Genomic DNA, 24,111 nt, shown 5'->3' on the forward strand with positions numbered 1-24,111 from the left:
GGGGTCAAGGGCAACAAGTTTTCATGTGCATTTTGTCCTTGGTACATGTAGGCCCCTGCAGCACAAACCCTTTAGCTACCAGTTTGCAGTGCCACATTATGGATCAGGGAAGGGCACTGTCTGCAGTTAAGGTAATATTTTTGCCCAGATACTAATGCTGTTCAAACTTGTATTTATGGTTCATTAATTGAAAGCCTTTATTATTAGGGTGAGCGCTCTAAGTAAATGTTGTAAGCTTCGACTGCACTACTGACAGTGGTTCCAATATAAAATTGTTTACACACGTTTTCAAAGTTTAGTAATATGAGGCTGTGTAAAATGCTCCCAGAATGCTCTCAGATCTGATGCAAATATTTGCAGAAGCTTGAAAGGAAGATTGATTATTCTTTGCTTTCAAAATAAAAAGTTTATAAAAAAATTAAAGGAAAAAAAACATTTTGCTACACTACTGTATAATGGCAAGTACCATTTCTTTGCAGCATAATTTATGTTGATGCATGCTAGTATTTTCCAAAAATATTCATAATATAAAATCGGTGTAATCAGGTTCAATAAGATTATGGGAAATACAAATAAACAAGCATTGCCAAAGCCAGTAGGTCTGAAATTGGTGGTCAGCTTTTTAGTTTTGTCAATGTGCGACTTGTTTTGGCATGGTTTTTGTAAAACCTTATTGGTGTGGGAGCTGCCAGGCGCTCGCCATTATAACAAACATTGGCAAAAGCAAAAACAAATTTGGGGTCTCAAAAAGCACACAGTGCCACAGTAGAGACTGGCACTCCTTGTGAAAGAGCAGAATGCTGTCACTCACAGTGAAGCCAGCCAAGAGAGAGAGAGAGAGAGAGAGAGAGACAGAATTTTAATAAACACAAAAGGTCAAGGTCAACGCCAAACCAAATTACAGGGCCAATTATCAAAGAAAGCCTCAAAAGTGCACCCTTGGTTTATGTACTTGCATTAAGTGCAGCTTTACGGTTTTCGTAAATTCCCAAGAATTTACAGAAGTTGTACAAGAAATAGTACTCTTAGAACATATTTGTGAACTGCATTTTAGCGTGAGCAAATGTGCATGTGTAGATTTGCTCATGCAAAAATCGGAGTGTTTGCAAGTTCACTTTCCCTGCAACCACTTTTTTCTTAACTCTGTAAGAAGGTTTAAGTCTTTCATTGTCAGGAGTAAATTTCCAACATTTCTCAGTATGAGAAAAGATTAGAGAATAGTTGTTGAAAACCCTACAAAACACACAACTTAGTAGGTATGCACTCAAAAGTGCACTCTAACCCTGGAACTATTGCTTACCACTACCATCAGCCCCTGTATGTAGATCTGTGGAAACTTGGCAACATAAGGGGATTGCAGGTATTCAAACATTACTATGGATGAGCCCTGGAATAATCAGACAGGCTATAGCAGAGCTCTTATATAATGAGATTGCTGCCATAATTTGTCGCTGTACTACATGGCACCAAAGAGGCAAGTGGATTTTTTTGAAATGTGTGATGTCCAAAATCCAAAAAGCTATTAGATATGCACAAAAACCTCAGTTCAACATATCTGAGGGGGGAAATACAGACCTCCCATCACTAAAGGATAATAGGAATCTAACCATCAAGCCCTGTGATAAGGGTGGTGGTATAGTCATCTTTGACACCTCACAATATGTAGAGAAGATGGACAGCTTACTTGGATCACAAAGGCATTACAGAAAGATTGTGAAAAACCCTAAACCTAACCTCAAACGTAGGATCCTGAGGTTAGTGGAGTCTGCTGTTGAGAGCGGTTATATCTGCCAAAAGGAGGCAGAATTTCTCACTCCTTCCAATACCCGTATACCATCATCTACGGGGTCCCAAAAACCCACAAGGATGTGAATGACACTCTGTTGAGACCTATTGTCTCCACGATTGCGGCCGTTATGGAACCCCTATCCAAATATGTTGACCTGTTCCTCAAGCCTCTCGTGTGTAACCTTCCCTCGTATGTGAAAGGATACTGGCCATTTTATATCCAAGATAGAAGGCCTACCATACGATAACGAAAGGGAAATCTTGGTTACCATGGACCTAGAGTCCTTGTATACTAACATTCCTAAAATTGAGGTGGTGAAATACTTGAGTCTGATCCTTCTGCCACCAACTCCTCCTTTATTCTCCTATGTCTTGAGATCATACTTGGAGAAAACCTTTTTGAGTTTAATGGTAGCATTTTTCAACAAATACAGGGTGTCAGTATGGGCATGGCCTGTGCCCCTTGTGTAGCCTGTCTTTATATGGGACATTTTGAGATGCATAATATCTACAACGACATGGCCCCTTTCTTTGAGAACGTCTGTTATTGGTCACGTTTTATTGACAACATCTTTTTTGTCTGTAAAGGTGACCAGGACACCCTAGATGAATTTACACTATGGATCAATGCAGCTGACCCCAACCTTAAATTCACTGCACATACCAGTAACACCAAGGTGGAATTTCCTGACGTGTGGATTGAGCACCAAAACTCCCATCTTTTGGTATCTCTTTACACCAAACCCACGGCAAGAAATACTTTACTGCATTTTAGCAGTTTTCACCCTCGATGCCAGAAATATGGCATCCCGTTTAGTCAATTTCTTCGCCTCTGAAGAAATTGTACTACTATCAAGGACTTTATGATGCATGCTAAAATTCTTAAGGACAAACTTATCAGGAGTGGCTACCCTACTAAATTCATCAAACACGCTCTTAAAAGAGCTAGGTACTATGATCGCAATGTGATGTTTAAACCGAAAAATAAAGAACAACTGACAAACTTCTATGTGTTACCAAACATTCTAACTTTCACAACAAAGTGCGCCAAATCATCAACTCGCAATGGCACCTATTAAACATAGATAAACATGAACAAAGACTGCCAAGACCTCTTTTTGCCTTTACGAGGAACAAAAACCATAGGAACCCCCTGGTGACGGCTAAGAGACCTGAGAATAACAACGTTTGTCAGAAATCCATTACTGGAGGTGAGCCAGTCAAAGGTAACAACAAGTGTGGTTCGTGCCAAGCCTTCTCCAAAGCTATTGTGAGTGACTGTATTCAAATTAATGAGAGAATGTGTTTCTCAAAGAAATGACGAACTGCCGATCCTCGAATATTGTATACATTATTCTTTGTCCCTGCAATTTGGCGTATGTAGGCGAAACTGGAAGAGAATGTAGGAAACGCATTGGGGAGCATAAATCCAACATAAACATACTGCAACCTTGGTTAGCCACTGGATAGAGGCTAACCATGTTGAGGGGGACCTCAGATGGTCCATCCTGGAAAAAGTCCAACCCCAAATGGGGAGAGATGTGTCAGCCACGCGTAGAAAAAGAGAAGTATTTTGGATTTTCACACTTAACACCAAAGATAAAGGACTTAATGAAACTCTACCGTGGGAGAATGCCATCCTGTAACTTTTTTACAGAGCTTTTTCTCCTGTATTTGTTACATTCTTACCGGTGCCTTGCTGTTGTTATTCTGTCTGCCCCTGTAGAGCTTGGGGTACCTTGGCGGGACCGTACTGTCGTTCCACTTATGTGTTATTGCTTGTAAGCCACCTCTCTCTGTGGAGTCCCCCTTGGAGGACTTACAATACTTGAGTACATCCTTATACGCCTGGTCGTCATCTGTTTTTTTCTTTTTTCTTTGTTTCAGACCCTTATCTGCTCTCAAATTATTTGTGCTTGAGAATTTTTTGGAGCACATTTTGTTTTTAAGATCTATTATATTTATTTTCTATCTTTTATGCTGTTACCAACACCTTTTATACTCTTTCCTATTCAACCAATAATCGGCTGTTTTTTATCCATGCCGTTGGGTAATTTTGATCTTTAACATCCATGTTCATTTATTAACTCAGGTGATTGACCTGTGCCTGTCTTTTATCGTTAGGCGCTAGTTTGATTACGGTCTCCGGCTTTTGGGGTTAGTGTTAATAACTATGCACTCACTCTTAATAGAACATTGGAATGTGGAGCACTCCGTTGAATACAATGGAGTGTTCTATGCTTCTACCGGCCGGTAAAGGCCTGCAGAGCAACATTCCAATGCTGTTGCTATTGCTGTGAACAAAGGCCTCTCGGAGCTTGAGGGGATTTGAACCCCCTCGGGCTCCAAGAGGCCTTTGTCTTATTTTTTAGAACATTCTGCCCTCTAGTGGCAGAATATTCTAATAGCCTTATAGCCCTTAGTAGCTGGGCTATACCGGCCATTAAAGTCCTGCTCCCTTGTTAAAGGCCCTCGCCTTCGGCTCACGCCTTTAACGCTGGAGCGAGCCTTTAATGGCCGGTGTAGCCCGCTACGGCGGGCCATAAGGCTAAAGTATGTTCTTATTATCCGATATTAGCCCCGGCGGGTTTTCATGCTTATCAGCTTTCGGACCTCCATTCCAAAATGGCGCTTCCTGTAGCGGTCCTGCCTACCGGGTACACCGTGTCACGCGTAATATGGATCGCATCTAGTGGGAGGAGCACGTTGTTCACATCTTGGCACACATTTAGTGAACGAGCGCCTGCGATTTGGTATTTTAACTTCAGGCCCACGCCAGTCTAGTTTATAGCTGTCTGGGAACCTGCCGGTATTCTGTTCGACTCTCGTTTTCAGCCTTTCCTGCTGGACGGCTACTTAACTGCTGCTGCGTCCTACCTGCTAGGTAAGTCCTTTCCTCCTGTGCGTAGTCGATACTTAAGAGTGCCCTGCTGAGCTTTTCCGGTGGGCTCCTGCCCTGATACGCCTATTCCCTAGGCTTTATTTCCTACTCGGCGGTCCCGGACATTCTTCCCCATTAGTTGGCTTATACTCGTTGTAGTCCCGATTTGACAGCTCACTACGGCATATGCCATCATTACCTTTTATGGAGACTACCGTGATTCACTTCTGAATTTTTGACACAGTTAGGTCTGCCCTAGCCCAGTTCCCTCATCTCTGTTTGGGATTGAGGCTATAAATAAAAGCATTTGGTTTATAGAGAGACTCGCTATAGCCAGTACGTGAGGCTGGCATACTTAGGGAAACTTATAGCCTTTAAGACAGGATTAGTCCCCATTCCTGGGTAAGGTTCAATCCACAGAACTAGTCGTGGTTTTTCATTCCTTACTTCAACCATTCTTTACTTTAGTGCTCAGGAGGGCTCATTACTCATGCCCTGTCATTTCTACCACCCTGGGGGCCATGTATCTTGGAGGATTATCCAGCAAGAGGCGCCTTTTGTTGCGAGGACAGGCAGATTAGAGTTACTTTATGGTATCTTGCCTTGAGCCTGATTCTATGTCTTTCTTTCTGTAGGCGGATCAAGTGTTTACATCCACCTCTGGACATTGTATCACATATTTTTGGGGCTCTACACTCGAGTGGAGTGAGTGGCCCCTACGAGGACCCATTGTATCCTTGGAATACATTTGGAATTCTCTGGCAGCTAGCCCTGGTCCTATCCCTTAGGACGCTCAGAGTATCCTCTCTCTATGGAACTCGGCTGTGCTACTTCAGTTGGTAAGCTGCTGGTGTTACTGTTCGGGATATCTCCTACATCCGGATATCTTCCTCAGCGACCCTTTGATCGTGTACCTGTAAATATGATTATGTTTCAGGTTTGGGCCCTGACCACATTGAGTATTCGTGTTTTACCTGATTCTTTGCTGCCAATCTTGCGGTCATCTGTTCCAGGTATTGCTGGCCGTTATTCCACCCATTTTTATTGCTGGTTTGAAAGGGTTTACTTAGTATGGGGATCACTATTGTTTTGAATATAATCACTAAACTTCTCTCTTGTATTCTCCCTTTCAGGCACGGGTGTTTCACACAGCGGCGCTGTAGCTAGCTTTCTCTATTTAGTGGGTATTGGTTGCCCCTTACTTTTGACACTGTTCTAGAGTGTGCACGCTCCCTTGTTACTTCCATTAATTATGTTTTCTAAATTATCTTGAACCTGTGTCTTCCGTTTTAACAAGCTGTGTCTGTTTCCGATGTTGAAACTCATGGTAAATTATCTTGACGTATGGATTATACACAGCATGTTGTACCTTTTTATCCCTCCAGGCACGTCCATCTCTGTTCTGTACACTATCAGTTCGCCCTGAAGAAGGTGAGACCCGCATTGGGGTCTATCACCAAAACGTGCGTCGGCGCTGGAGTTCTTCTTGGCAATGTGATGTTCTCTCCTGTCCCCCCCCAGTAGGAACCGTGATTTAAAACATGAATTGTACTACCAATCGATTCATTTTTTCATGTAATTCTCTCATGTGTTTATCTAGCTATTTGATCCTACTTATTGTATACATTATTTGATATTAGAAAGCTATATTATCATTTATATTTTATGTGGGGGTATGTTTGTTTGTGTATATATAAATCTTTTGTCAAATATTGAACCCTGATTTTGTAGGACGCATGAGTATGTGTGGGTATGTCTCTGTTTGGTAGAATGTATGTGTGAGTGTGATGTAGGATGTGCTTGGATTATTGGAATATAACTCTTATTATGCTTTTATGTAAACTGTAAAAACTAAATGAATAAATACAACTTGATATGTTTGGTACTTAAATGTTTGTGCAATATATTTTGGAAGGCCAGTGTTTCAGGTTTGTGGAATTGCATCAGTGACTATTAGCATCATATGTCTTTATTCACAGGCAGAGAATTATTGTTTTGATTAGCGCAAGTGGATTTTGTGACAGGACAAGTAGATTTATGAAGCAACCTGCCCCATGGACAAGTAGATATTTTATTAAATTCCACACCCCTGGATTCTGTGGATGATGTCATTTGAGATGCCATCAGTGATGTCACTGACCATGCCATGAGTGATGTAGTATGTGAGGTCATGCGCAGTGCATTGCAGGGGTGCAAGTTATAGTTAGCTCAGCTAACTATAACTGCTGAATTTTACTGGTTTCGTACGAGTGAAACCTGAGCCTATATATAACGTCCCTGTAACCGTTGTTTTTTCAGTGAATTTCAAAGGTTTTTTAATTCCATTTCCTAACTATAGTGTCCCTGTAACCTTTGTTTTTTTCAGTGAATTTTGAAGGTTCTTTAAATGTTAACTCCTAACTATAACGTCCCTGTAAGCTTTGGGTTTTTTTCAGTGAATTTCTATGTATTTTTAAGTAGTAGTCACGTTTTCAGAGTGGTGGAGAAAAGGGGTGGGGCCTCCGACTAGCTCTCATGAATCCAGCTGTCTAGCCCTTACAGGAGGTACCAGTAGGGCTTCTTGGCCCCAAGGTGCCTCAGGAGTAAAGTGGACTTCATCCCCCAAACAGTTCTGTGTTCGCAGAGTGGTAGAGAAAAGGGTCATGGCCTCCGAAGACTTCTTAGAAAGGACATACTAGGGGGTCATCCACCCCTCCTGTTACCTCCAGTAAGTCCTACACAGCAGAATTGTTGATAGGTTTTCGGAGGTCAGGGCCCCTTTCTCCACCACTCTGCAAACGTGCCTCCTGGTGGACAACTAGTTGGGGGATGAAGTCCCATTGGCTCTTGAGGGACCTTGGAGGCCAACTACCCCTCCTGTTACCTCCAGTAAGTCCCACACAGCCTGATTGCTGAGAGGACTTCGGAGGCCATGTCCCCTTTGTCCACCACTCTGCAACCGCCTAGTGGTTGGGGGAAGAAGTTCACTTTAGTCTTGAGGCCCTCAGGAGTAAAGTGGGATTTATTCCCGAAACAGCAGCGCGCTGGGAGGCTTTTTACAGATTGGTGGAAAAAAGGGGTGGGGCCTTCGGCGAGTTGCCAACTTTTTATTTATTTATTTATTTCCATTTTTTAGGAAGGGTGGCAGTGTGGCTCCCCTTCCCTCTGCAGTTTTGGGCCCGGGCCCCATCACCAGCCTTTACAATTTTTATTGAAAATGAAATGCTAAGTGGAAGGGCTGCCTACCGGGCTGATTTGGACCCCGGGGACCCCATCCCCCTAAGCCTGCCCCATTTAAAATGTTTTTGGTTTTTTTTACAATAAAAAGGACAGACATGAGTTATGTCATATGTGAGGTCAAGTTGCTGGGGCGAAAGTTATAGTTAGTGCTAATAACTATGACTGGTGAATTTCTGTGTTTTTTTCAGTTCAAAACATTAATGTTGTCAATGAGAAATTCACCTAACTATAACATTACCTAGGGGTGTGGCAAAGACGCAGACCATAATAGCCGCCACACCATCCTCGATAATACTGGGCCATAAACACCATCTTCCACCATCCCGGCAACTGAAAACACTAGTGGTGCCCTGGGTGCTTTTTGCTGTGCACCGGGGGATGGCAGTAATGAGGGAGATGAGGCGGGCTGTTTGAAACCCCCGACTGGCCCACAGCCTGAGGCCTGCTTTTACATCATTGTGGCAATGCCGGCAGTGTACGGGAAAGGGGATTGTGAGGTGCCACTCTAAAAGCATGCACTGGTAAGACGGCTGAGGGGAACAACCAACCCACCCGATCCTGTAGCACACTATCGCACTAAGACCCGTAAGACCAGCTGAGATTGTACATCCAGATGGAGTAGCCTTGCAGAGCAGAGGCTCACCATATGGGCCTGTGCCTGTGTGAGCGCTGTTGAGACATGTCTGGAGGCACTCGGAGGGGACACTGAAGGCGAGAGGAGACCTACAGCAGAGGACTGTTCTGGAGTCAAGGTAAGGCGGGCCCGAGCAATACCCAGAGGCCCCACGATGACAGGGATCATGGGTAAACCTGAGGTGCCGGCTGCCGAGCCGGTCGGGCTGGCCTGCTGCCTCTCATGCTTACAACCTATGCACTTGCCTCTCCCATCCACACAGTGCAGCCTGCAGGCACTGTAGGGAATCAAAAGTGCGGAGCTACATTCACCAGGATCTCCATACCGCCATTGGTGTGTCAGAGGCAGGCAGACACACCACTGTATAACATACCATAGGGCCCCCTCTGGGGCCTACATTGATACAGTCCCCATTGGAACAAAGGTGCAAGACGTTGACAACCATCAATTGCATGCTGGACAGCCTCACCAAGCCGCTCACTAATCCCTCATTGCGGGACGCAATAACAGGGCCTTCGCACCCTGCTAGTTCAAGTGGAACACTGGGATGTAAAATTAGACATGGTACAATGATTTGACCCACTCACTTGTACATCAGACACACACTTTTGCCCTAATCACTGGGCTCTTCTAATTGTGGAAACAAGAAGGGTCCTGGTGGCACTTTTCTGAATGCCTGGAGGCTGCTGGTAGCCATTGTTAAAACTCACCCCTCAGTGGCACAGTTCTATGCCCATGCCCTAAAAAACACTGGTGTGACCTCTCCTGGAACTGGGGTGAAGCCTTATGTGCTTTGTCAATGGCACCATTATAATGTTTGGTTGCCAGAAAATCCTTATATAATATATAACCTTCCCACAGGTGAAATATGCCACCTAGGCATTGTTTAGACAACCCACCTGGAGGAAGATTATTCGTGGGGACCCCAAGCAGCGTATTCTAACTTTCAACAAGCAGAAACCCTCTGATACTACCCAACATCAGAAAATGGTGGAGGCGTACAACACACGGCGCAGATCCTATCTCCCTAACTGGAATAGGTGCAGTAATTGCTGGAATACACTCCGGCTTTCGGACCATGGATGGCCGGTTTCGATATCCTGGACAAGAAACTTGATGCAATGGGTGAGCGCCTCGATGGCAATGACCACCGACTTGAGGCAGCCGAAGGGAGAGTGTCAGGTTTGTAAGATTGAGCAGCTTAGACGGCTAAAAATCTGGCCCACCTAGGACATCTAATGAAGACACTTGCAATGAAGAACGAAGACCTAGAAGCTCGAAGCAGGTGGAACAATATTCATATACTGGGTGTCCTGGAGTCCACGAATACTGGCCCATTAGATCAGTTTGTTGAAAGGCTCCTGAAAGAACTCTTCGGCCCAGAACGATTCACCTTGACATTTGTGATCGAGCGGGCCCACAGAACATCAGGACCACATCCCAACCCGGGCTGCCCGCCGAAGCAACTTGTCACTCGACTGCTAAACTTCAGGGACAGAGACACACCCCACGTCTGGCCAGGGAAAAAGGCCCATTAAATTGGCAAGGATCCTCTATTTCCATATTCCTTTATTTTACTGCTAGGGTTCAGGAGGTCCACCGCAAATATACAGGTCTAAAGGCCACACTCCTCTGCTGATGTACAGGCCTTCTGCTGCAAATATTCTGAGGAACGCTCCTAACAACTCACCAACTGATATCCAGTTCGGCACAAACCCTGATCTCTTTCCTCTTGGCTGTCGATCCAGGCCATTCTTCTCTCCATGGTTTCCCAGTTGCTATTGTTCAATGATTGTCCAAGGGGACTTTATTATTGTTCGCCACTGTTATGATGGCTTAATTGCTGCATTACTGCTTAGACAACACAATTTATGAACTTGCACTCTATCCTGCAGACCGTGGGGACTCGACGTAGCATTGATGTCCCCCAAGTGTTATACACGCAAAAGTTGCATTTTATACTACTCTATAATTAGAGGAATAATGTCTTCTAGATTTTTGCTAAGTTTGGAGGTAAACAAGTATTGCAATACCTACAACGCTAGACATAGCCTTTCTACAGGCGACCCACCTATCATCTAGTCAGACACCTACCTTTGCAACCACATGGGGACCACATAGGTTTTTTCCAGTTGTACCATGTTAGAGGAGTGTCTATTTTGATTCATAAAGGAGTACCTTTTCTACTGTACACTATCCAAACTGACACATCAGGCAGATATTTTCTTGTGGAGGGAGATCTGCTAGGGTACCTTATACTGTTGATAAATATCCACGCTCCAAATGTCAATGACACAGAGTTTTTCAAAAGTGAAGCCACAGATCAATCAGGTAGCAGCGGACCACAATTTGTTGGGGGAGACCTTAATATACTCTTATATGCAACTTTGGACTGCACTGAGTAGACACCGTTAGGCAAACCCCACTCTAGGCGGATTCTACGGGACATATGCAATAGATATACACTAGTAGACACCTAGGGCCAGCAAAACCCTACCAAGTCCACCTTCACATTTCATTCAACGCAACACTATACTTGGACATGACTAGATTTCCGCCTCCCATCAGCCAGGCTCATTCTCTGGCTTAGGTCCATTACACACCTCCCATGTACTCTGTCGGTTCATTCCCCCATTCCCCTGACCAACCCCAGGGAGGGGGGTGTTTAGCTACAATGGAGATTCTCGAACATGGCACTCCACAATGAACTATTCCACTCTGAGCTGCTATTATTTTTTAACTCAATAAAGGCACTGTCGAATCCCGGGCTAAACTGTTTAAGGCGTAAGGCTTTAAGGCGTACACATGAGGAGTCTGCATCTCCACTCAGGCAAGAGTACTGTGGAACAGACGTAGGTCACTGGCCCAAATAGTGACAGAGTTGATGACATTCGACCAGATCACAGACCTACAGAACTCTGTGGATTATCTACAGTACCGGGGTGCCTTGCTTGCATATTTTAGAGAAACAGTGGAGAGGGAGGCCCATTACCTCGGGAAGTGTGCTAAAGCCTGAAAATATGGGGAGGGCGAGGTGGAGAGGGAGAGGCCAAGCCGTACATTAGCTCGACTACTACAACCATACAAGGGTCAATCCTACATATCGGGCCTACAGAGATTTGACGGCTCTCATGTTACAGATGCAATGAATATACAGGAAGATTTGCTTGAATTTTACACTAATCTGTACACTTAGCGAATAGGTGAAAGTGACACAGACATACCCAATTACCTAGTGGAAGAGGCTATGGTCTGACTACTTAGGCACACCAGCAGATTCTTAGTGAACCTTTCACCGCTGAAGAGATCATTCAAATGATAGATGCAATGGATGGTTCTAAAGCACCCGGCTGGGATGGCTATACAGGGGCCTTCTACAAGGCATATAAACATATATTGGTGTCATATCTCATATAAATGTATTCTGAAGCACCCACTCTCCGTAAATTCATGATTATCCTACTTCTAAAAACGGACAAAGACCCTTTGAACTGTGGTTTGTATCGACCACTATCCTTGTTAAGTTTTGACAATAACATTTTAGCGAAGCTGCTAGCAACTTGCCTTGCGTTATTAATGAAACAAATAATATCACCAGCACAGTTGGGATTTGTCCCACATAGGTCAACATCACTTAATTTGTGCTTCACAGTACTCAATAGAATCTCACCCATGATCCCAGCGGAGGCCGCATTTATTTATTGCTGAAAAGCGCTTGATTCGCTAGAATGGCCGTTCCACAAGTTCCATGCAATGTACAAACATTGTCTACGAATAGCTGGGCCTGGCAGAGATTGCTCCGTCGGCCGGGTGGAAAAACCCTGTATTCACCCAAGATACCTCTGGCTGCTAACCCCTGGCTGCCCATAACCCTGGAGAAGCTAGTTCAACACTTTCTACTGAAATACTCACAGAACACCATTGGGGATTTTTTCCCTCACGGACACGTGTTTGCCCTCACAGAAGAAAAAAGAACAATTGATGGACAGAATGTAGAACAATGTCATACATTCACCCCAGTACAGACAGATGGGCCTAAATCCATTGTTTTTTTGCTCACCATGTCATTCAAGTTTGAATCAAACCATATGCAAACAAGTCTTGACCCTGTGCCCAATGGAAACAGTCCTGCCCGAACTGCCAGGCCAGGTCCTCCCTGGACTGGAAAAAAAGCATCCTAGGACCAGTTTTGGGGTTTCACCCCCATCAGCCAGGATAGCTTGACTACAGTGGCATGGAGAGCACATCTGGGCATACCCGTCCCACTCGGGGTGACAAATGCAAAAGGAACAATTGATGGACAGAATGCAGAACAATGTCATACATTCACCACAGTACACAGATCTGGGCCTAAATCCATAGTTTTTTTTTGCTCACCATGGCATTCCAGCTTGAATCCAGCCATATGCAAATTAGTCTTGACCCTGTGCTCAATGGCAACAGTCCAGCCCGAACGGCCAGGCCATGTCCTCCCTGGACTGGAAACAAGCATCCTAGAAACAATTTGGCATGGTATGCCCAGAAGTGGGTCCCTTGCTCACTTTGCCACTGGATTCAAGCTAGCCTGGCTGATGAGGAGTGTTACCCCATAACCGGTCCCAGGAATGCTTGTTTTCGGTCCAGTGAAGACCTGGCTTGGCTGTTTGGGCTGGATTCTTCCCATGAGGCACAGGTTCAAGAGTGATTTGCAAATGGTTGGGTCTGAACTGTGGAAGCAAAGTGAGCTAAAGAACGATGATGGATTCAACCCAAATCTGTGACTGGGGGTGAGTGCCTGAAAAGTTTCAGCGCTCCGTCCATCATCACCTTGTGTTTGCTTTTCCCTCACAGAAGATGTACATTTCCAGGATGCTCCGTATATGGACCATTTTGTGTTACAGAGGCTCCAAAGAGCACTCAGAGCACAGGTTCCATCATACCCATTGGTGCCGGAGGAATTTGTACCACTAACATTGATAATTACTGACAAAGAAGTTGACCGGGTAATTTCAAAGCTGCACCATGCTAGCTTGAACCCTTTACCTGCCCATGACTGAAAACTTGGGACGGCCTGGGGGACGGATCTCGGGCCTTCCTTAACAGATAAGGTTTGACACAGTTGCTGCATGCAGACACACTTAATATCCTTCAACCATCGCCATAAGATGGTACATTATACATTTTTACAACAAGCGTACGTTACACTATGCACCCGTGACAAGGACTTGCGAAAAGATCGCCCCATACTGGAGCAAAATCTTTGCCAAACTTTCTCTTATGACCCACACCGTCATAGAACCCTCCCCCTTACTGGCCCTGTTGGGCTATGAACACAACTTGCCTAAATCAATACACCACTTTGTAGCAATTCCCCTAATACTTGCGAACTAGGAAGTGTCATACAATGGGGGATCAAACACCTGCCCACCTAAGAAGCATGGATCCAAAGTTTAATGTACTGCAACAACAACAGTGAGCTTTCTGCTTCTCTCTAATCACTCACCTCAAGACCATGAGATATCTGGCAACCACTGAGGGACTACCTACTCACAAACGACTCCACTGAATAGGAATAATGCTCATAGACACCCTCCCTAACACGCACTTAACGCTGATAAGGCGAAACATGAGGTAAAGCTAACAGTCTTCAATGCTGAACCACTGGCAATTTTGAGGTGATACATGTACATTTTTTTACTCTGTTGCTATCCTTCTATACTGGGGAATGTCACTGCTATGTAACATCAGCTACTATTTCTTTTATGCCTCTCTATATAATTACCTTACAAAGCCACCAGAGGTGAAAATGTGAAGAGCTATGTATGGTGCTGTAAAAAATCAAAACTAAAGTTTATGAAAAAAACTATAAAGTTGTTTTAACGTTTGTTTTTTTCAGTGCAATTCTAAGTTTTTTTTTAAACGAAAACAGATCTTTTTATCACACCTAACTATAACGTTGAGTTAACCTTTGTTTTTTGGTGAATTTCTAAGTAATACCTAATTAAAAACGGAAAGACAACCCCTGGTTGTTGGCCTCTCCTTTCAGACCTCTATTTCAGATGGCATGTGTGTGTAGTAGGGTGTGTGGAGGTAGTGCCATCTCCTTTTAGACCTCTCTCTCAAATAACGGGTGTGCATATTACGGTGTGTGGATGGACTGGCCTCTCCCTCGAGACCTCTCTCTCAGATAACAGGTGTGAGTAGTGTTAGTGGGGAGGGACAGACCTCTCCTTTCATACCTCTCAAATGTCTGGTGTGTGAAGTAGAGTGTGTGGATAGACTAGCCTCTCTTTTGATACTGCTCTCAGATGGCAGGTGTTCATTAGGGTGTGTGGATGGACTATCTCTTCTTTAGGAACGCTCTCTCAGATGACGGGTGTGCATAGTTGGGTGTATGGGGAGCAAGTGGCCTCTCCTTTGAGACATCTCTCTCAGAGGACGGGTGTGCATAGTAGTGAGGGACTGGCCTCTCCTTTCAAACCTCTCTCTCCGATGATGGGTGTGAATAGTAGGGTGTATGAGAAGCGTCAGACCTCTCCTGTCAGATTTCTCTCTTAGATGACGGGTGTGCTCAGTTGGGTGTATGCATGGACTGGCCTTTCCTTTCAGACCTCTCTCTCATATGAGGGGTGTGCGTAGTTGTGAGTTGAGAGGAAACAGCTTTTCCTTTCATACCTCTCTATCAAATGACAGGTGTGCGTAGTAGGGTGTGTGGATAGACAAGCCTCTCATTTGAGTCCTCTCTCTCAAATGACAGGTGTTCGTAGTAGGGTGTTTGGATGAACTGGCCACTCCTTTGAGACCTCTCTCTCAGATGATAGGTGTTCATAGTAGGGTGTATCGATGGACTGGCCTCTACTTCAAGACCTTTTCCTCCGATTACTTGTGTGAATAGTAGAGTGTATGAGGAGCGACTGGTCTCTCCTTTCAGACCTCTCTCTCTAAGATGGCTGGTGTGCATAGTAGGGTGTGGGGAGGGGATGGCCTCTCCTATCAAATCTCTCTCTCAGATGACAGATGTGCGTAGTAGAATGTATGGGGGGAGCAACAGACCTCTTATGTCAGAGCTCTCTCTCAGATGATGGGAGTGTGTAGTGGGTGTGTGGACAGACTGGCCTCTTATTTGAGACCTCTCTCTCACATGACAGGTGTGCATAGTAGGGTGTGTGGAGAGACTGCCCTCTCCGCTGAGACCCCTCTCTTGTATTGTGGGTGATCATAGTATGCTGCATCCAGGGACTGGACTAACACCCCTTTCTTTGATGATGGGTGTGTAAAGTAGGGTGTGGAAAAAGCCTTAACTCTACTCACAACTGTTACAAACCGATGGGCGTACATAGCAATCTCTGATAAAGACCATCTCCAGTAAGACTCCTTCCTACAGTAACAAGTATGCATACCAGAGTGTATTCAAAAATCGTCTGCTCCTTCCTACTTCTCACAATCCCATAGGAGTCCAGCGAGATCGTAACATTTTTTGTTTTTAGAAAAGAATTAACCTTCTAATCATCACAGTAATTATCTCTTACACATTTTCTCTCAAAAACAAGGACCTCAATATGCATTCCTACTCATAGAGTGTATTGAGAACTCATCTAGTCCTTTTTACTATTAATGATCTTACGAGAATCCAGCGAGAACATAAAAAATTAGTTGAAAACAATATTGGTTTATTTTCTTCACAGTAGTTATCCCTTAATACTCCTCCTATCTATAATTAGAGGGACAGCATGCCTTTCTCGCGAGCCCAACTGCCAAAATATACATTCATTTGTGACCCTTAATATCTCAAAAACTACTAAATGGATTTACACCAAATGACATAAAACACAATATGCAGATCAAGAGCTAGCTTCCTGACAAATTTGCTGTAATTCTGTTTGGCAGTTTTTGCTAAAACCTGTCTTACAGAAGTCTACGGAAAATACATGAGGTGGATGAACTTTTGTTCTGAAAAGGTTTGTGAATATTTTTCAAAGGGGGCCAAAGTTGTTAGCAAAACAAAAAATGCTCAGTCTATGGAAAAGCAGACCTAACTATAACTACCTAATGGCGACCGTCAGTAGGATATTTTTCCAGATATTTAATCTCTAGTTAACTTAAAAGTGGTCCAGATCCCTTACATGAGTACATGCAAAGTACAATTCAGGATTTATGCCTAGCGATTTTAAACTACTGATCAAGAAAGTAACTTACTCTACACATGTTGAAAATAAAATCCAATCTATAAAAATGTCAACAATAAATACATTATACACTAATGTCTATTAATGTAAAAAAGCAGCCTTCTGCCATGCATAATACTTACGCACTGCAGTTACTCTTGCTGTATGTGCAATGTCTTTGTAAATGAAACAAATCATCATCACTTTTGCCGATGTTTTCATTTAACACACATATCTGGTGCTTTCTTTCCAAAGCATGTGCTGTAAAAACTGCAAAAAGATATATTTATGTATAGAAGAAATAATATCACAATAGAACATTCTTTGCCAGTAATAAATAGAATGTGACAATAGACAACAAAACCTGTAGCCAATTAACCAAACGTTCACTCAGGATGGAAGGTTACTTGCTTCTAATCTTATTTCTGTATCAAGGGATATTGACTGAATTCATGTGATAATTCATGAGAATGTCCTGCACCAAAGTATGGATAAAAAACTGTGTTTTCACATATTTATGTGACTGAAATATTAAGCACTTCAAACGAAGGCACAGTCTTACAGCCATGCGTTCACACACTACTCCGATAACAATGTTGAGCCACAAGTGTGTACCTTCTGCGAACAGACTAAAACTGTAACCAAGTGAAGACAACATTGACACTATATTCACTTCACACTGTTCAAATGTTGGCAGATTGCTGTTGTAGGAAATAGGCCAACCCACACAAAGGGAAAAGTGTTGAAAAGCTGGGTGGTTGGACTTTTGTTGCTCTCTCTGGATTCCAAATCTTTCAGTTAAAAAAATATGAGAAAAATTCATAGACTTTGGCTATGGTTTGACATTTGCAGGACATACTGAGTAAGCAAAAGTCATTGGATCCACACAAGCTACGCCATCCTTAATGCCCTTAGCTGTCTAACTTTAAGTAATGTCCGTGGTTGGTTGCTTTGATTGGGCCCAAATAGCACAGCTACCCAAAATCTCCAGTAAGATAGAAATGTGGTGATTTTCCTGTTGTGGGTGGTATACTTACCTACTTAAGTTGAATAGTGTTTTTATGGGGATATTTGTGAGAATTCTAGGTGGTAAGACTTTTGTGATCCATACAGATTCCAAAACCTTTCCTCTCAGAAACGCAAGAAAAGTGTTTGATTTTAGCCAATGTTTGATTCTTGCAGGGCATTTTGGGTAAGAACAACTGGCGGGATCCATGTAAGTCACATCAAGGGGACTGACCTGGGATCCATACAGATTCCAAAACCTCACCTCACAGACACGCAAGAAAATGTGTGATTTTAGCCAATACTTGATGCTTGCAGAGCATTTTGGGTAAGAACAACTGGTGAAATCCATGTAAGTCACATCGAGGGGACTGCCCTGGGTGTCTAGTTTTCAGAAATGTATGGAGCTGGTAGATTTCACGGCGTTTAAGCCAATCCTTGGCCCAAATATCGCACCTACTCACATTCCCAGAATGAATGAAAATTCCATTTTGGGTCTTCAAGTCTTGTGGGTGATGGGTCTACCCACACAAGAGGGGCACCTCTTTTATATTTTATCTTACCTTGAGAAGTGTGGAGATACAGAATAGTAGATCATCTGTTATCTATCTATTTAATTTCTCCCTTTTCGTGGCTTCCAAATGTAAGTCAATATCCAAGAAGGAAAATATTTAGCAAAATGCTCTCTGAATCACATGATATTACAGCTAATCAATAAGTTAGTGTCATATTAAACTACGATTCATTCACAGATTCTTGGGCACATTTCAAAAGTACACAGCTTTCCTTCATAGCCATTTTTCATTCATAAAATGTCATCTTATAAATTACTGCAAGGTTGTTTACGATGAAAAACATTATAAACTGCAGCTCAGTTGATGGCTATGGGCACAATACATCTCTGAAATTTAGGAGCTTGACAAATGTATTGGCATTTTACTTCTATAGATCATCCAATGGTTGTAAACATACAGATGAAAACACTGTCACTTATTTGTATTTTTCCCTACTTTCGGTCATTATACTTTGATCTCAACAATTAGTATAATTTGGAAAACCATGAGCGATCTATGTCAATGACCCCTCTCTGAAATCAGAATTCTGTCTGCTTATCAGAAATGCACAGCTTCTGGGGTTTTGTCATGCGTTCCACACCTCTTTAACCCACATACTGCAAGTAGGTAGAAACTGCAAAATATTTACTACCACTAAGAAAACTGGAAATACTGTGGTAAAAGATTTTTTTCTAAATTCTCCATGTTCCTGATAGCTGGGAAGGGGTGATTCTAGCCCAGCAACACTTGTTGATACTGCTCTTAGAAAAAATAACACTTACTTGCACCACGTAGTTTTCACATTTTTCCAAGAAAAAAAACAAAATGCTACATATTTTCTTGCTTTCTCCCAGGTGAATTCACAAACCTTGGGTACCTATAGAATCCAGCATTTACCCACATTTGACCAATCTGCCGCTTTCAAAATACTCTCCAAACTTCCACCATACCAACAAGACTTGCTTGCTCACAGAATGGGCTTTACATTTTTCCATATTGACCCCAGCTTGTTCCATTGCAATTCATACCCGTCTTGAAATTCTGGCCGTACTTACAGCCTTAAACGACTTAACAAAAGATATCAATAATTGATGCTCACCATCCCTCTTAATCTCCAAAACTCGACATTCATACTCTTTTCCAATCAACCACCCATAGCTTTTTATGTTCCTCAGATTTCAGATAAAATATTGAAGTTGACATAGTCTTTGTTCTTTTCCGTATCTCAAAAAAGACACTGTAAGGACTGAAATTCCTATAACTTACCTCTAAATATTTAACATCCGATACTCTTCTACATGACCTCAGAGACAAAAGTGTAGCTAGTTATACAGCAAGATTTTTTTATATTCAAATATTTGTTCATTGGCCATGATAGAAGTAACTTCGAAACCAAAGCTTCATGCCACAACACCTCATACTTTGCTTTAGGAGGTCTCTTGAGTCTCATATTCTTCAATATTCTACAAACTAAAATATTACTACCTACTGACTTACCCCCAACAGAAATATGTCCAGCAGAAATAGCTGAATTATATCAATTATTTGTCTGATATCTTAATCGTTTCTCAAATTGCTCACTAAAAAGTTCACAACCTCAACTATAAGTGTCTCCACAGGATCCAAATTCCTTTCCATGCACCAAAGAACAGAAAAGTTCCATACTCCTTGTGCCTTCTCCTAGTGCCTGGTGCCCAAGAATCCTCGAGTAACTCTGCAGCACCTTGTGAAAGGCCCTCAAATGCTCCGGATCTCCTGACACCTTCCAAACAGGAAGGTTCAAGACTCCACTCAGCAAGAAAGGATGTTCTTCTCCTTCCTTGTTTATCAACAAACCTTCCTCTGCTAAGATCAACAAAGGAGTCTCACATGCCAATTCCAACACTGTTAAAAACTATGCCTGAGACACCCAAAAAGGTGTTACCAATACCAACTGACATCTCTACTTCCTTCCTTTCAGAAGCCCTCTCTGCATCATTGCAAAGGGAGGAAATGCATATCCCTTAATCTCTGACCAATTTTTCTGAAAAGCATCTATTTCTGCAGCCCCTGGATCCGTTAACTAACTGGAGTACCTCTGAAGTTGATAAGTCAATAACGTTGCAAACAAATCCACTTCCCATGGACCCAAAATCTGTTCTATGCTACGGAAATACTCTCTCCCCAGCATCGAATCGCTGTAATCCTTCACATGTCTTGTATTCCAATCTGCCACTGCATTCAGTTCTCCTGGAAGATACACTACTCTTAACCATATCTTGTGTTCCAGACGGAACATCCACAACTCTTTTGCAACATCCAAAAAAACCTTGGAACTGCACCCTCCTAGCCAGTTTATATAAGATACTACCAAAATATGGTCCATTTTCATCAAAACCACCTGACCCTGTAACTTATCCCTGAAACTCCTCAAGGCATATAACCCTGCCGTCTACTCCAGGCAATTTATGTGAAGATTCTTCTCTAGAACTGACCAAGCACCACCTGTCTCCTGAATCTCTAATCGTGCTCCCTATCCTAATCGACTGGCATCTGTCTCCAGAACAAAATCTGGTATACAACCAAGAATAGCTCTTCCAATCCACGCTTCCAGATTGTGCATCCACCATCTCAATTCTTCTATTGCTTCTTGATTTAAATTCACCTTCTCTCCATACCAAACACCTCTTCTCAAGGCATCTGCCTTCACTCTCTGCAAAGCCTGGTAATGCAATGGCCCTGGAAAAATATCTTGGATCAACGATGAAAACAGCCCAAAAACCTTGCCAGTTCCCTCAATGTCAATAAAACGTTTCCAAAGTTCATAGAACATCTTTCTTCATCATATTCAATTTCTATTCTGGTAACTGTAAAACTTCCCCAATCATGTCTATCTTGAACCCTAAAAATTCCATACTCTGAGATGGAATTAATCTCAATTTCTCCTGGTTTATCAAGAATCCTAAAGTTGAATTGTTTCTTTGAGTTGTGAAACCAATTCCACCACATCCTGCGACATCAATAAAATGTTGTCTAAATATACAATCAAACTGAATCCTCTCTCTCTCTCTGGTAATCTACCACTACTCACATCACCTTTGTGAAGCACCATGGTGCTGAAGACAGACCAATAGGGAGAGACAAAAATTTATAAAAGTGGTTCTTCCATCTGAATTGAAGGAATTTCTGACTTTCTACCTTCATAGGCACAGTGAAATAAGCATCTTTTGAATCCAATTTCACTAGCTAGTCCTTTGACTGAAGCATGTCCCTTAAAAGATGGATCCCTTTGATCTTGCAATGCCTGTAAACCAAAGACCGATTTCAACTTCTGAAGTTTATTACCGGCCTTCATCCTTTGTCCTTTTTCTCCACTGAAAACAAAGTACTGACAAAACCTTTGATGTGATCCTCCACCATGCAAATCACCCCCTTTTGCAACATCGCCTCTGTTTCCAAGTCTGCAACTCTGATTTGTTCTTTTGATAAACTTAACCCTTTGGTTCCTTCCCCTGAATTGGTAACTCCACAAATTCTATTTTAAATCCCTGTAGAGCTTTTAAAACCCATGGGACTTTTTAAAAATCTTTTTCCATTCTTTTATGAACAATCGCAAACATCCTCTTACACTTTTTAGGGAAGAAACAAAAATAATCTCCATACTCACCTCGTGATCAGGAAGCTGATTGACTTCTTCGCTGACTTCCTCTTGCTCTGTTACACCAGCCTTTTTGAGGAAAGAAACCTAAGGACCCCTGGAATCCTCTTACTGCTCCTCTGTACAGGTAACTATTCTTGGACCAATGAAACTTCCAGCCAGCATAAGGTGCCCGTCTGCTGGCCATTCCAAAAACACCTCCAAATACCTGCCTCATATTATTTTGTGCCTTATCAAGAGCAGTAAACGTGGCAACATGTTTACCCAAACTCTTTACCACATCCTCACCAAAGAGGAAACCTTTATCCTCATTACTGGGTTTCTTGTCTGCCATCTTTCCAAATGTAGGAATAATTTTCATCAATACAGACTTCCTGTGTTCTGCCAAAAGCCATGAGTTGGCATTTACCAAAAATACCATTGCCTTTTGGCTTCATCCTGGCAAAGCTGAATATCAACCTGCTCTTCGCTAATATGTGCTTCCTCAGCCATATACTCAAATGTATTATTCTTATTATTTTTTCTTTCCTTCACTCCCTTCAAGAGCTAAACTCAGGAATGGTCCAACTCTGACACACAAAAAAGGTACCTCTTCGCACAGCTGACCAAGAGAGTGCCTATCAAAAAGACGCAGTGACTCTTGTTTATATTTCAACTTGTTTCTTATAACTCTTACTTGTTTTTACACAAACTAAGATGGCCGCTGTGATCTTGTGATTCACCTATAGCATAACCACGCGCGGTCAACCGTCATGCTACCAGTACTTGCTTTATAGCACAAGCCTAAGTGGTTCAGCCTTCACACGACCCCAGCCGGCTCGTTCCTGGCCAAATAACGGTAAGCATGAGTGGGCTCTCACTCGCTGCTTCCTAGATTTTTCTCCCTTTTTTAAAGAAAAAAATATCTTAAACTTCACTTTGCCTCAAAACAATAAACTCCGGTAAAACCCAGCATACTCCGAACGCTCAAACTTCATATGTTAATGCTGTAAGTACACATTTTTAAACCTCTAATACTAATACATTTAATATACATACAAATAAACTCAAGTCAACACACACCCAGCTTCTAAAAAGTAGAAGCATCCACATAAATCAACTGTAAACCCTCGCACACACTAAATAAAGAACCCAGATTAGTAAGCAAAGAATGTACTTATCTGAACAGGGGCAGCATTTTAGAGAGGAGGAGAGTTCTGTGCAAGAGACATTCATTGTTGAGTAATTTTCCAATTCTGGATTGTTCTTTGAAGGTGCTGCTGTGCAGGAGTGGTACTAAAAGTTTATGCATAATGGTAGACTCCGATCTTGTAAAAAATCCTTTCTGGAATCACATCTCCTGCATATGAGGTTTTTAGAAATGTGTTCCCCATTGAACATGGTTGTATCTCACTGAACATGGTTGTATCTCACAACTGCATGCATTGGTTCTTTTTGCTGGAAGTGAGCTCTTGCCATCAAGCTATGCCTTTTGGTCCACAATGGTGACAACTGCAATGTTGCCACAAACAGTGTCAATTTATGTTCCCAGTTCCTCAAGAGGTAAACGCGTTGGTGTGCCAGGACCAGCTTCAAAGGTGGCAGGTGAAGCCTAGCATTGAAAACTATAGAGCTGCAGGAGATTGACAAGATGTATGAATTGGTTGGAATTCAACAAATCAATAAGAGAGGGGACTAGGAGCTTGAGGATTGAAAGAGGTCCTGAACCAGTGCTCCTAAAAGTCATATACTATCCCAATGGATGGTTACAGTTCCTACAAAAAGAAAGAAAGTGATAGCCAAAGGATAAGCTATAGAAAGCAGGGGATGTCTCCAAATGCAAGGTGAGTGTGCAGAGTGAGGAGAGGGTACTCCTTGGTGTGGTACTTGGTGCCCTCACACACCCTTACGGATGTTTGGCATCATCATTGGGCACAGTTGCTCCTCGTGGGGGTGGCGCTGCAGTCCCTCACGGGCCCTTGGTTAGGGGCTCTCTGGCGGAGTTCTTTTAGGAGTTGCCGCATTTGTGAGTGTGGGTGTGAGGGTGATGATTAATAATAGGAATTACGTGTGACACGTGACTGACTGGAATGCAACACTGCAATGGTGCTGAGAAGACATCGGTATATTGGTGTTTCATAGCGACCCCTAAGAGTTGGTGCTGTGAAGGCTCTCCACATCAAAAGAGTACGAGATAAAACTGTTAACAAGCCTGTATCTCCGCTGAATATGGTGGGGAGTGACTACCCATAGCAGGGCGGTGCAAGTGC

The 24,111-nt window shown here is 42.8% G+C and overlaps 1 protein-coding gene across 1 annotated transcript in view; it reads right to left on the reverse strand.

Annotated features, from left to right (window-relative positions):
* Positions 1-24,111, reverse strand: part of C9H14orf39 (chromosome 9 C14orf39 homolog) — a 1,162,755-nt gene that overhangs the window by 848,813 nt on the left and 289,831 nt on the right. Inside the window, exon 4 of the mRNA XM_085626171.1 lies at positions 16,810-16,936. Within this exon, the coding sequence (XP_085482297.1) occupies positions 16,810-16,936 (127 nt within the window). The remainder of the gene's footprint in view (positions 1-16,809; positions 16,937-24,111) is intronic.

The sequence above is a fragment of the Triturus cristatus genome, chromosome 9 (assembly GCF_964204655.1).
Source record: "Triturus cristatus chromosome 9, aTriCri1.1, whole genome shotgun sequence".
Classification (NCBI taxonomy): Eukaryota; Metazoa; Chordata; class Amphibia; order Caudata; family Salamandridae; genus Triturus; species Triturus cristatus.